At 31.3% G+C, this 13,029-nt stretch overlaps 1 protein-coding gene across 3 annotated transcripts; it reads left to right on the top strand.

Moving 5' to 3' along the window:
* Positions 1–6,539: 6,539 nt before the first annotated feature.
* On the top strand, positions 6,540–10,559 carry LOC137814661 (E3 ubiquitin-protein ligase RHF2A-like). 3 transcript variants are annotated; one of them, XM_068617510.1, is made up of 8 exons: positions 6,540–6,802; positions 7,410–7,547; positions 7,643–7,689; positions 8,315–8,377; positions 8,461–8,569; positions 8,671–9,035; positions 9,881–9,988; positions 10,072–10,559. In XM_068617510.1, exons 1-8 carry the CDS (start codon positions 6,791–6,793, stop codon positions 10,388–10,390), a joined length of 1,161 nt encoding a protein of 386 aa, XP_068473611.1. In that variant the 5' UTR covers positions 6,540–6,790; the 3' UTR covers positions 10,391–10,559. The 3 variants fall into 3 exon arrangements, with proteins under 3 accessions (XP_068473611.1, XP_068473612.1, XP_068473613.1); XM_068617511.1 differs by having other exon boundaries at positions 6,560–6,802; positions 7,398–7,547; XM_068617512.1 differs by having other exon boundaries at positions 6,619–6,802; positions 7,350–7,547.
* Positions 10,560–13,029: the final 2,470 nt, after the last annotated feature.

The following is a 13,029-nucleotide window of genomic DNA, read 5'->3' as shown; positions in this document are numbered from 1 at the left end:
TTGGACTAAGAAGTTTTTTACACCAACCTACCTTTGGCGCAACAGCACAACCACAACCACAAACATGCATGTGAGTTGGCGAACTCTTGTCTACTAGAATAAATTTGTAACATATTTTTGTTTTCATTCATCTTGCAATGAAACACGAATGACATGAAGAATTAAAACGAAACCTAGAAAAAGGAGAGGAGAGAGTAAAATGGTACTTATAAATGATGATTTAATTATAGTGGGCCATGAGGTTTTGATTTTACAATTACACCTACGTACTACACACACACACACACACCCCCTTTACCTGCATCGAAGAGTCGCAGGTAGATTGTGGCACTGGTAAGTCATAAGCATGAGACAGAAAGAAAAGAAAGGCGTTTTGAAGATTATAGATATTGTAAGTTGTGAAGAAAAAGTGAGTTTGAGAAATGGAGAGAATCACGAGCATGTTGCAGTTTTTGTTGTGTTGAATGGTGTGTGGATGAAGTGAGAGAGAGAGAGAGAGAGAGAGCTAGAAATAATGTGTCACTTTCGAATGGAAGCTAAGGTGAGTAGGGTGGAGTGAGTACAGTGTGCAGATGGTTCAGAAGCACCAAATGGGGGGTCCGGGCGTGGTAAACATCCACGTTATGCCATTTGTCTCCCTTTGAAGTTTTCTCCACACATGGATAGCACATTTTCTTTGTATCATTCCAAATCTTCTTTCTTTGTTATCCCCTTGTTCTTCTTCATTTCACCACCCTAATTTTTCTGACACATTATTTTGGAGCGTACCAGTTAGGGGCCAATGTCCTGGGGTTGAGCTGAAACAATAATACTAAGAATAACAAAGATAGGTGAATGACAGATCTTGTGGAAATGATTCAGAGATTGTTGCCATCCATGTACTTGGATATTTATTTGATGGATGGATCCTAGTTCATTCATTCATAATGGTCTCAGAGATGCCAAGTACACGGGTCCACGTACTTCTCCAAACTTACCACTCAACATTTAATGCCTCAAAACTCAAATTTCAAACATCATTCACTTTTCTCCCAATATTACCTCATCCCTTTCTTCTCCCCCCTTCTCTTACAATTTTAACTTATCTCAGGTGCTGCTGCAATCCATCTTCTTTCTTCACTTTTATCAAAACTCCATTTTAAACAACTTATATGTTTATGACCCAATAATACGTGAGAATCAGTGAGACACACTGTTTTCAAATCTTATGCACAATAATAGATTCTCAAGGAAGACAAAATACCACCATGTCAATATCTCAATACTATTTATGCACGCTTTTTCTTTCTCTCTTATACACGCATCCGATTGCAAGCCTAACAACGCTCTGCCAAAACTGTATCTTGCTGTGTCAACAAACATCAAGGATATCTACAAGTGGAACCTTTTACAACCATTTATTTTTTTCAAAATTGTTAATTCAAAAACTGCACGTAAAAAAATACTAATTTATAATTCTGGTGTGATATTTCATAATAGAATTTGAGGTATTGTCTGCTTTAGAGGTTGGTGTTCTATCACAATTTTGTCTTTAAAAAGCACATCGATGAGTTGAGAGAGGAGGGAGTATATAAACTATCATTGACCTCGACTTCTTAACGATGTGAGACTATATTGGTGTACGAGAACAATCAACATTTTATCTATTTTTGATGAAAAGTGATAAAGATGTAATTTTAAGTAAAATAAAAATAAGTAGAGCTCTCAAAATCATATTTTTAAAAAAATTATATTTTACTGATAAAATTAAATAAATTAATAATGCAAATTTAGAAACTATAGGCAAAGTAGGAGAAGTCATTTCTGGAAGGAAATGGTATATATTTTACTTAACCTTATTTAAAAAAAACAATTGGATAAAATTAATTATTTCTGTAAAATAAATTCAACCGAGTGTGAACTTAATTAGTCCGATTTAGAAAAATTAACTGAGTGTCTAATTGTCATTATACTTTAATTGAATTGTATTTTGAATGGATTGCAAGTTTTTGTCGTGTGAATTTATGAATGGATAGTTTACAACCGGTGATGCAATTGGAATTGATATTTGAACAATTTGTGTGTGTCAAACTCATCCACGAAATCATATTCAATGCATTTTAAATAATTTATTGACACATGATATGTTATAATATCACTGGATAATATGATCTGCCACTACCACTAGTATAATAATCAATCAAGTAAATGGGAATTTGACCCATTCAATTTATTTCAGAATTATATAATATGGTCAACATTTCCAGAAGTATTTTCTGTAAATAGAGTGTTGGAGACTTTTTTTTTTGGCTTAATTTGGTTTTCTTAAAAGTTGTACCTCACCTGTGTGAATCTATTAATTAAAATTTTTTTTTTCATGTTAATAGTTGTTTATAGGTCTAAAGCTAACATGTTTAATTAACTAAATTTTTTCATAAACCCATGTTTAATTGATTTAATTAATTAGACATTTTAAAAGACAAACCCTAACTTTTCTTTTATTAAATAAAGTAGGCAATCAAAATTTAAACGGGAGCTCTTACTTATCTATTTCTAGCCACATATTTGAACCAAATAAAAAATCTTACGGAAACTAAAATTTTCACGAGATTTTTGCTTCTTTATGAATTGATTTTATGCGATCATTCTAGTTCTAGAAAACTCGATTACTTAAAACATAACTACCAAAACCAATGGCATAAAATAAAAATAAAAAGCATAATTAACAAATGACCAAGAGAATAATGAAGAAGACAGCATTTCGAAAGAGAAACCATGGAAAGGGACATGGATTGATTTTTAAATAAAATAACTTCATTTGTAAAAAATATTTTTAATCAAAATTAAGTTTTGTAAAATTAAAAGGAGCACTGAATTAAATTAATTTGTTAATGTTGAGACTTGAATAAAACAATGTAAAAAAAATCAATTTATTAATTATTTACCTTTTTCCACTGGTTTGGTAGTTGTAGTGATACATCGTTGTAGTTGTGTATTTATTTATTTAGTTTTAAAAAAATGCAGAGATTGGTGTTTTTACTTTATTATTTATTATTTATGAGGTGACCTCTATTTGATATAGACCAATATGACACAAAAACCCATCAATAATATTTAAAACTTTTGGCTATTTCTGTTATCAACCTTTGTCTTTCTCTTTCAACTTTTGTGCGTATTGATTCTAATTCATAATTTTATTCACAAGCAAAAAGCATAATTTAGTTGCTGAAAGAGACATGTGAGGTTTTCTCTCTTCTCTGTTATCACTTTAGGTTGCCTTTTGAAGAAGAGAATAAAGTTGAGAGAGAGGAATTATAAATATATGCATACATCATCCTCTTTCACCAAATAAAATAATTCACATTAAAAGAATAGTACATTCAAATAATCTTAAATTTTAATATTAGAGATCCCACAGCGATTAGAGATGAGGACAATTTATGAGGTTTGCACCCACTTATATATTAACGTACCTCTCACACCGAGAGTGACAGCAACTCGTGCGTGGAATAACATATTATGGGTGGTGGCATGATAAACTCAACAAATATTTGCTAAGATAGGCTCGAAATAGTTTTGATACCATATTACAGAGTGGACTTTAAGTCTAACTCAACCCATAAAACCGGCTCATGAGGTTAAGGTTTGCACCCACTTATATACAATAGATTGTTATCATCTATAGTCGATGTGAGGTATCCAACATTTAGTTTATTTTAAGATTAAAGTATATAATTTGATTTTAGTACACAATGATTGTAAACACATGTATTCCTTTATAATAAAAATAAATAATTTACAAAAAAAAGTATGTTTTTATTGTTATACTTTTTTAAAAAAAAAATTGGTACTTGTATTTTCAAATGAATTCTGTCTTTTTAACTTTAGAAAACCTGTGATTTTATTTTCTTTTTTCTCGAATTTAATATTTAATAATGATATTTAACAATCTATTATATGCTAGCATTGTTTATTTAAATCTATTTACTTGTTATATATGTTTATTAGTGATTCAATATTTGTGTTTATATGAGTGGATAATATTAATTTGAACCTTGAAAAGGTAAAGTATACGATGACTTATTAGTGAACGTGGGGGTTTCGACGGATATAAAAGTGGAAGGCCCAACTTATTTTGGTAAATTTTGTTGGCCCGTGTTCAGATACTCTCTACCCTGATATTATTAAGCTATAAAAGAAGCCTCGTTATTAAACTAACTCGTGTAAGTATGTACTAGATAAAATGTTAGAAACATATTAAACCAATAATATTAAATATATCTATTCAGTATAATATATTATCCATAAATTTTAATTATGACAAATGTTAATAATATCTTTCTCACAGGAAATCATATTATATATAATAACTTAAAAAAATAAAAAAAATAAAAAAAAATATAAACATGTAATTTCCTTAATTTATATTTATTGAAATTGTTTCATGTTTCCTTATCTTATATTTATTGAAATTGTCGTAATATCTTTTGTCTTTATAATATTCTTTGTCTTTGTGTAACACATGATATTCAAAATTGATAAATAATATATAAATATATAAAAGATGGTAAGTTAGAGTTTTAAAAACAAACTTACATATACATTTATTGGGATCATATAAATAGATTGATGAACAAATTTATACAATTTATGTGTATCTCATTCATATATTTTCATGGATATAATCTTAATTCATTAATTAAATATATATTATAAATCAAGAGTTTATTTCTCACTAAAAAATATCACCAATTAATACATTTTCGTCCAATAAGAGTTGGTTCATCAAATGACAAAACCATTGGGAGTTTTTATTTTAAACAACTCGTCCAACAACAAAAACTCTCGAGTTTTCAATTAATTAAATTTCATCCAACGAGATTTTTTTCTCACCTACTCTGTATAATTTAAAAACTCTAAAGAATATATCAAGTGATCCAATTGGTTCAAATTTATTTTTGTCTTTATTTCTTATGCCTAACATGAAATATTTTGTTTTCGAATAACAACATTTTAACCAATTTGACTCAATTGAAATATTTCAACTTTTTACTACCGAAATATAAAACATAACTCATTTATAATCTGTTCATTAAAACTATACAAATTTTATCTCAAACACTCCAAAAATATTTAATATCTAAAACATACCATACACAACTAACCAAAATGTTTACAATAAGCATTTTATCATATTACAGCGTGAACATTTTCACCATATCACCAAACATTCATCTCAAGATTCAAACAACACGCAATTCTTAAGATACAATCAAATATTGTGACAATGTCACCTTCACATCTAAATCATCTACCCAGATACTATAAAAAAACATAACTAGTTTTCCCTTACCTTATTAGGAGTTGTTTACTCAAACTTAAGCTCCAAAGTCAAACATGTACATAAACGTCTTTGATCAACAATCTAAACATATATTCATGTTCTTAGAAAAACCTAGGCATACAACCAATTCCAAAATTCAGTTCAAGAAAAGAAGACTTAAAAAACCTTACTCAAAACACATGATCGGACAAAAAATGTTCTACTCTCTACTAGAATATCTAAGGTAAATTTTGATCTAACAAAAAATAATTTTTTTTGTTTAGAATTTTAAAGATAAATAAGAGAAAATGTATTTTTTTGAGAATTGATGATTTTTAAAAAATAAAGATTGAATAATCTAAAAAAAAAGAATAATATACTAAATTTAGTGAACTATCTTCTCATTGATGTATTGTTTTCATCGAAATCAAAGCTCAATCACAATGTAATTTTCTTGTTTCGACTTTTTCAATTCTTTTAGGTTTCTTTTCTACTCTAAGTAAAGATCTGCCCAATTTACATTTGCAAACAATTATTCCAAAACTATGTCTTTTATTAGAACTTTAATAACTATTTTTTTCTTTTATTTATAAGTTTTTTTAACTTATATGATAAAGTATTTATACTCTTGAACAAATTAATTGGGTCCTTAACCTAATTAAATAATATTATTATATGTTATATTTATTAAATATAAATTTTGTTTGACACACAAATTACATCTATTAAATATATATATATATATATATACATATATACATATATATATAAATATATTAAAAATGTATGAAATAAAAGGTAATTATTATCGAAACTAATATAGTATTTATTTATTTTATAATATTATATAAATAACTAATAATTTATTTCTCAATATTTGTATTTATTATTTTAACTAAATATTATATTAATAATATAATATTGACGTTTTTTTAGTATTTAATTTTTCTAATAATATATTTCCTATTATATTTATTAAAATAAAATATTCGTGCATAAATAATTGATTTATTAATAATATAAATTATTTTGACATTTATTCAATAAAAATAATCATATATGATAAATCTCTTAAGTTTTATGTTAACTAATGTAGAAATCATGTAAAGGATAATTTATAACTGGTCAGTGAAAATCATGCCTTTTAGACCTTTCATTTACGAAATGTAATATATTATTTAAAAATTATTATTTTTTATTCTCAATATAGATTAAAATAATAACAATATTTAATTCTACCCTAGTGTTAATGACTGCAACGCGTGTAAGAAAAGAGAATGTGGTGGATATATAAAGGTGAAGAAAGTGAGGTGTTTGTTTTTGTATTGGTTGTTCCTCTCCGATGCGGTGGGGACAACTCCCATTCCTTTAATTTCATGATTTCCCCTTATCTCTGATCTCTCTGCAACAATGGATCTCTAGCATTCACCCCTCTTTCTCTCCCCTCCATGCCATGCCTCTGTCCTTACCCTTCTTCTCTTTTCCTCTATGCGTTCTCAGGTATATTTTTATCTATTCTTTTCCTCAATTTCTTATATACATCTTCTTGCTTTTAAATTTTACGCTTTTTCATTTTATTTTTATGAATCTATAGAATGAACAGCGAAAAAACTTTATGCTGCCTCTGATTATCATCTTATATTTGAAGGGCGATTGTTAAATTATCGAATAGATCAAATGTTTGACGCATGGGCATAGCCAGTTTTTAGATTGTGAACTAAATTCGGTCTGTAAGAAACTGCATTTATATTTATTGTTATTATGTTTTGTTTTGTTTTAACATCAGTTGTTTTTGTTGGACCTTTTTTTTCTGGTGTTTTTTACTGTCATTTGTGTTGGGGACTGTGGTTGGAATAAATAATTGAAAGAGAGAAATTGTTTGGAAAAGTAGAGTAGTAATGTCATGCATTATTTCCTTGTCAGCTTCCTGGTTTACTAGGTGACTTTTGGGTGCAATTTGGATTTTACATTTACTTCTTGAAATGAATTTTGAACAGAGATAAAATGAATTTCCTTTTGTGTTTGTTCACAATATTATGAATTCAAGAGCACCACGTGAACATGCAAAGTATTGCTTCTGACTCTAAGGTTATAGGGTGATATGTAGAAGGTTTTAGAGATGGAAGACAATAAAGAAAGTAAAATGATATCTGCTGCGGCCTTTGTAGAAGGGGGGATTCAGGACTCCTGTGATGATGCTTGCAGCATATGTCTTGAGGATTTTTGTGCAAGTGATCCTTCAACGGTAATACCCACTTCTGTGTACGTTGAAAAGCAAATACGACTTATATGAAAAATAAATTTGCTTACATATTTTTTTATCTCCTGTTTCTTTTCCAGCTCACTAATTGCAAGCATGAGTTTCACCTACACTGCATTCTCGAATGGTTGGTACATAATATCCATTAATTTTTCATATGTCTCTGTGTCAAAATTAGGACTTCTATTTGTGTATATTTTTCTCAAATCCATCTAACACAGATTTTACTTTTATCAATGTCCGATGTGTTAATCTCCTTCAATTTTAATTTATATTTTGAATTTCTTCTTATGCTTAAAGCTCCCCTCCTTTTTCTACCATATTCACACCAAGCTCCGTAAAATATATCCTAGAACCTTCACATTTATCTTCACCTACTGGCATGGATGCTAGGAGGTATGATTTCCAGTTCCTGCATGAAAACTTCATCTCCGATAGCTTATAGTGATGGAGCATTTTCGGAAATCATAACTTAATTGACTTCATTGGTAGTATGAATAGGAATGTTTTGGTTCTCCTGACTTTTACCAATGTTAAGGACATTCGCGCTAGTTATGGCTGGAAAACCAATTATCTGGCCTATAATTTTGTTGTCTGGATTTGAGTGGGAGGAGGGTCTTTTAAGTGTAGAAGATATTCTTGTTATATACACATACACATGTCTTAATAGTTACACTAAAAGTTCTTGTTCTTATAAACAAAAAAAATGTGAGAATATAATAGCAATTGTTGTTACTGGCTTTTGTTTCTAGGTGTCAGAGAAGCGCCCAGTGTCCTATGTGTTGGCAATCTATTAGCTTGAAGGATCCTACTAGGTTGGTTACGAATTTGCTTGGAGGATATGTGTTATCATTCTTTTGTTGACTGTATTATTAAACTTGTATGCATTTTGTGGCAGTCAGGAATTGTTTGAGGCAGTAGAGCAAGAGAGGAAGTTGAGGGCTATCCCATCAAGAAATGCTACTATTTTTCATCACCCTGCATTTAGTGATTTTGAATTGCAGCATGTTAGTTACCAGTCTGAGTGCTGTTTGATTGCCTTATATCTTAAGCACGTAATAGTTCTTTCATATGTTTATGTTAGTCTTTTCTTTTTATCATTTTGCAGTTGCGCATGAGTATAAATGATAGTGAGCTTCAAGACCGAATTCTTCAACATTTAGCTGTTGCTGCAGCGATGAGGAGAGCAAACCAACATGGTCGTAGGGCAGGACAACGAACTCGTTCATCAGCTCATGGTCATCCACAGTCTTTAGTGTTATCTAATCAGACTATAGCACCTGCATTGAGTCCTGATTCAGCTGCTGAAGAGGAAAATGATCAAACGAGAATTCATAATGCAATTCCATCTACCCCAATAAAATCTGAGAGAAATGAAGCATTGCAACGGATCCTGCACGTTCAAACTCAAAGCTCTTCTTCAGCTTCTGGATCTAGCATCACAAGTCGCCAAAGAATTTACTCCAATGATAGGTCAATATGGCCATCTTATTTATTTGCTTAACTCATTCTCTTATCCTTGTTGTTATGTTTTAGAATTTAGGGTTAAGGCCTAACTCAATTCACAAAGATGACTTGTAAGACAAGGATTGCTCTTATCTTATAAGGACTACATTGACCATATTTCTAGTTGTTGTGACACTTCACGTCTAAGAACGAACATATACAATTTGGAGTGTGGACAATGTGGGTGGCCAAATGACAACAATGCATTTGTGCTTAGTAATAGAGCCTGTTAATGAATCTAAGATAGATTCTTATATGCTCTTAGAATTTGAACTTAGGGCCTAACATGCAGTGATGAAATAAAACAATGTAGAATAGACTCCTGTACTGTCTTAGAATTTTTGGTTTAGGACCTCAAACTAGGCTTATAAGATAACGATTGTTCACACCTTATAAGGATTACTTTCGTCATATCTATAGTCAATGTGTTATCCTAAAAACATGTTTATGTGGCACACCTTCTCTCTATCTTGAAAAGATAATAAAATTTCATTTGTATTTGTATAAAAAGGCCCCAACCAAATCCAAACTTTTGTCATGCCCAATTGATTCATTATATTAATTTTAAACTGTTGATTTTTTTAACACAATTAAAGATTATATAGGAGCGCTTAGTCTCTAACAGTATTCTGGATTTCAGTATAATATATTTCTGTAAATAAAATACAATTTTTATGTATATTTTCATAAAAGAGTTGAGGTATGCACAATAAACATAAGCAAGGTAGAGTAATTTACTCAATTTATTTCTTGGGTCATCATTTGTTGCGTGGTCTAGTGAAATTATACCCAGTGCATTTATTTGCTTGCAGAGGCTCTACTACTCGCGCATCATCAGTAAACGAAGATAGAGCAGAGCCATCAGAATTGCAGCCACATTCTGATTCGCTGCGGTCCAGACTCAATGCGGTGTCCACGAGGTATGATTTTCTAAAATATAATGGATGTGCAAACTGTATTTTTGGAATCAACTTATTTGATATTAACTTATCTTGTGACTTAGATACAAAGAATCATTCTCAAAGGGCGCAAGGGGATGGAAAGAAAGGTTGTTCTGTCGTAGTTGTTCCATGTCAGAACTTGGTTCAGAAACAAGGAGGAGAGAGATGAATGCTGAGATTGCTAGTGTATCCGGATTAAAGGAATCCCGTGAATGTAGTGAAAATAGTAAATCTGTGGTGGGTACTTCTTTGTCTAGTCATATGGAGGAATGTTCCATTCAAGAGGTGAGCAACCAGAACGATGTTGAAGCTAGCGGGGAGACCTCTTCACATGATGACAATACATCATCTGCTTGTTTTCCTACCTCACATTTAAATTGAGCATTTCTTTGTTTCTGTTAATGTATCTTTCCTCAGCATCTCACATTTGAAGGTAAGCTTTGATATTTGTTTAAAATCTTTCATAAAAGAATTAACTGATCCTACCTTCTGTATATTAACTGAATAACTGCTTTGGTTATTATTATAAATCTCACCAATTACTAGGGGATACCTTTTGTACATAGAAGGAGGAGCGAGTGTGCCTGGTACAAGTGGCATTAGTACTTACGAATGTGTTCAGTAATATTGAAACTCTGGATGTCATTTTAATTTTCTCCTGTAAGGAATCTAACATAAGATATATTAGTGAGGTAATAATGGGGAGTGAGGGGGTAACAAGCATTGTTTGGTACAAATAATTTTTAACTCCTTTTTTAAAAACACTTTTATTATAAATGTTTTGTATGCTATGGTTATTAGATGAAGATGAAAAGAGAAAACAAAAATGCAAGGAACTGTTTATTATTACACTAAGACTCTTGGAAATATTTCCTTGGGAGGAAAGAATAAGATACAACTCTGGGATGTTCTCTCCTTCCTGATCACCTCCCCGACTGTCGAAACTAATCCCATCTCCACATCACAGCAAGGTTTCTACAAATTTATTTCCTCCTCCTTTTGTAAATAACCGGCCTCCCTTTCTATATTCTTTATTCAATAGTCAGATGGTAAAACAAACTTGGGCAACCAAAAGTCTCCCATAAATGACTAGCCTTTGTCCCCATGGTGAAAGTTTAGGAACTGCCGTTGTATGAGATTGAATAAATCTCAAGAACCCTCGCCAGTGGGCATATCATGCCAATGAATGAGGATTTCTACTTCCTGATTTGTTTTTCATGGGCAATTAGGACTTGTTCAGGGTGACTTGTAATTCCATGTCTTCTGTCAATGACAAAGGTAAGAGGTTGAACTACCGAGGAAGGGGCAATTGATCTCTAAAGTGTATATATGAAACTGTTCATTTTACCCTACTTGGTGCGCATTATATTGTATTTGGTCTCAGTTTTTTAACCCAAAGGTAACTTTCTTCAAACATGACAACCGAGGAGAATACGCCATGGAAATAGTGGTAGCACTTATGTGGGGCTTGCAATAAAAATTACCATCAGAAAAACAGTTGTGCTTATAGGTAAAAGTTATTGTTTCTACTTGTATATTTTTTGCCAAACACAGTGAAGAGTTGAACGTGTCTTAGTTTGTGGTGGATGAAATTTTAAATGGACATGTATTTTACACATCAATGTACCTATGGAAGAAAAATGTTTTAAAATTAAAGGGAATTTGTCCTGAATATATTACTTTTTGCTTATCAACAATCGGTGTATGGATGGAGGTGGCAACTACATAACATGTTGTTTCTGCAAACATTCCAACCTCTTCACATGCATGGTTACTTGCAGTTGCAGTGAAGAAATGTCTGAACAAATTTGTTGTTACAGTTTGAAACCATGGGCCAAGGAGTAACAAAGTAGAAAATCATCTCAATTTTGGAGATTTTCTTAAATAATTTTTACAGTTTTTTAAAATAGATATTCCATTTCATCATACATTTGAAAGAATATTGTCTATAAAATGTGAGTGATTTTAGATCTTATGAGCTTAATTGTATTTGTTTTTCATATAAACAATGGAGTGCATGAAGAATCCCTATCATGTGTTTTAATCGATTTTCTTCAAACGTAATAGATTACCTAAAACATAATTAATTATTTAGTCTATTATAAATGGGGCAATTGTTCACTTCTTTTGATGGAGTCCAGCAGGGTTATTGACAGTTTAGTTTCTGTGGCTAATGGATTTATAGAGAGTCTTTCTGACTCCAGTACATTATGATTATGTGATTATGTAAAACAATATATAATTGATTGATATTTTGTTTACTTTCTTTATATATAAATCCATCATGAGAAACGTGCACTTGTTTAATCTAAACAAACATTCAAAAAAATCTTTCATATTTTTATTATTCTTTTTTTAAACAAATAATATATAAATATATAAAAGAATTATTAGGGATAAATTCTCTATCTAGTACCATTTACATTTTTATTTCCCTAACTAACATCATTTTGTTTTTATTTCCCAATCTAGCACCATTTTGTTTTTATTTCCCTCTCTAGCACCCTTTTATTTTTTATTTCCCTATCTAGCACCATTTCAAAAATAAATAAATAATAATTTATTTATTTTTTGATAATTTTAATTTTGAATGTGTACCGCCCTGGTGGTCGGGTGTGATGACGTGGCATCCTGCCACAGTGTAGGCGTGTTGACAAGGCGCCAGGTTGGCAGAAAGGAAGGAAGTCGGGAGGCACGTGTGGTCGCCAGTTGTTAAGTCGGCGTGTTCCGATTTCCAGCTTACTAGGATAGGCGATCGCCAGGTTAAAGATCAAGTCGCCAGATGTAGATTCAGGTGACCTAGGCGTTGGAGATCGCCAGAGCAAGCACATCGCCGAAGATGAAGGAGAAGCAGCAGGTTATGAAGGCGGCCGGCGAGACCACAGGGAAGGTGTATGAAAGCCCCTAACTCGCCAGTTCCAGTAAAGATCGCACTCCTAAGTTAGCTATGCACTGGGCAGTACCATGCATAAGTAACTTAGCCAAAATGAGAGTAGGAGCAGCGCCAAGTCAGGGAGCCT

The sequence above is a fragment of the Phaseolus vulgaris genome, chromosome 1, assembly GCF_000499845.2.
Source record: "Phaseolus vulgaris cultivar G19833 chromosome 1, P. vulgaris v2.0, whole genome shotgun sequence".
NCBI lineage: Eukaryota > Viridiplantae > Streptophyta > Magnoliopsida > Fabales > Fabaceae > Phaseolus > Phaseolus vulgaris.
This window is presented reverse-complemented; position numbering and strand designations above follow the sequence as displayed.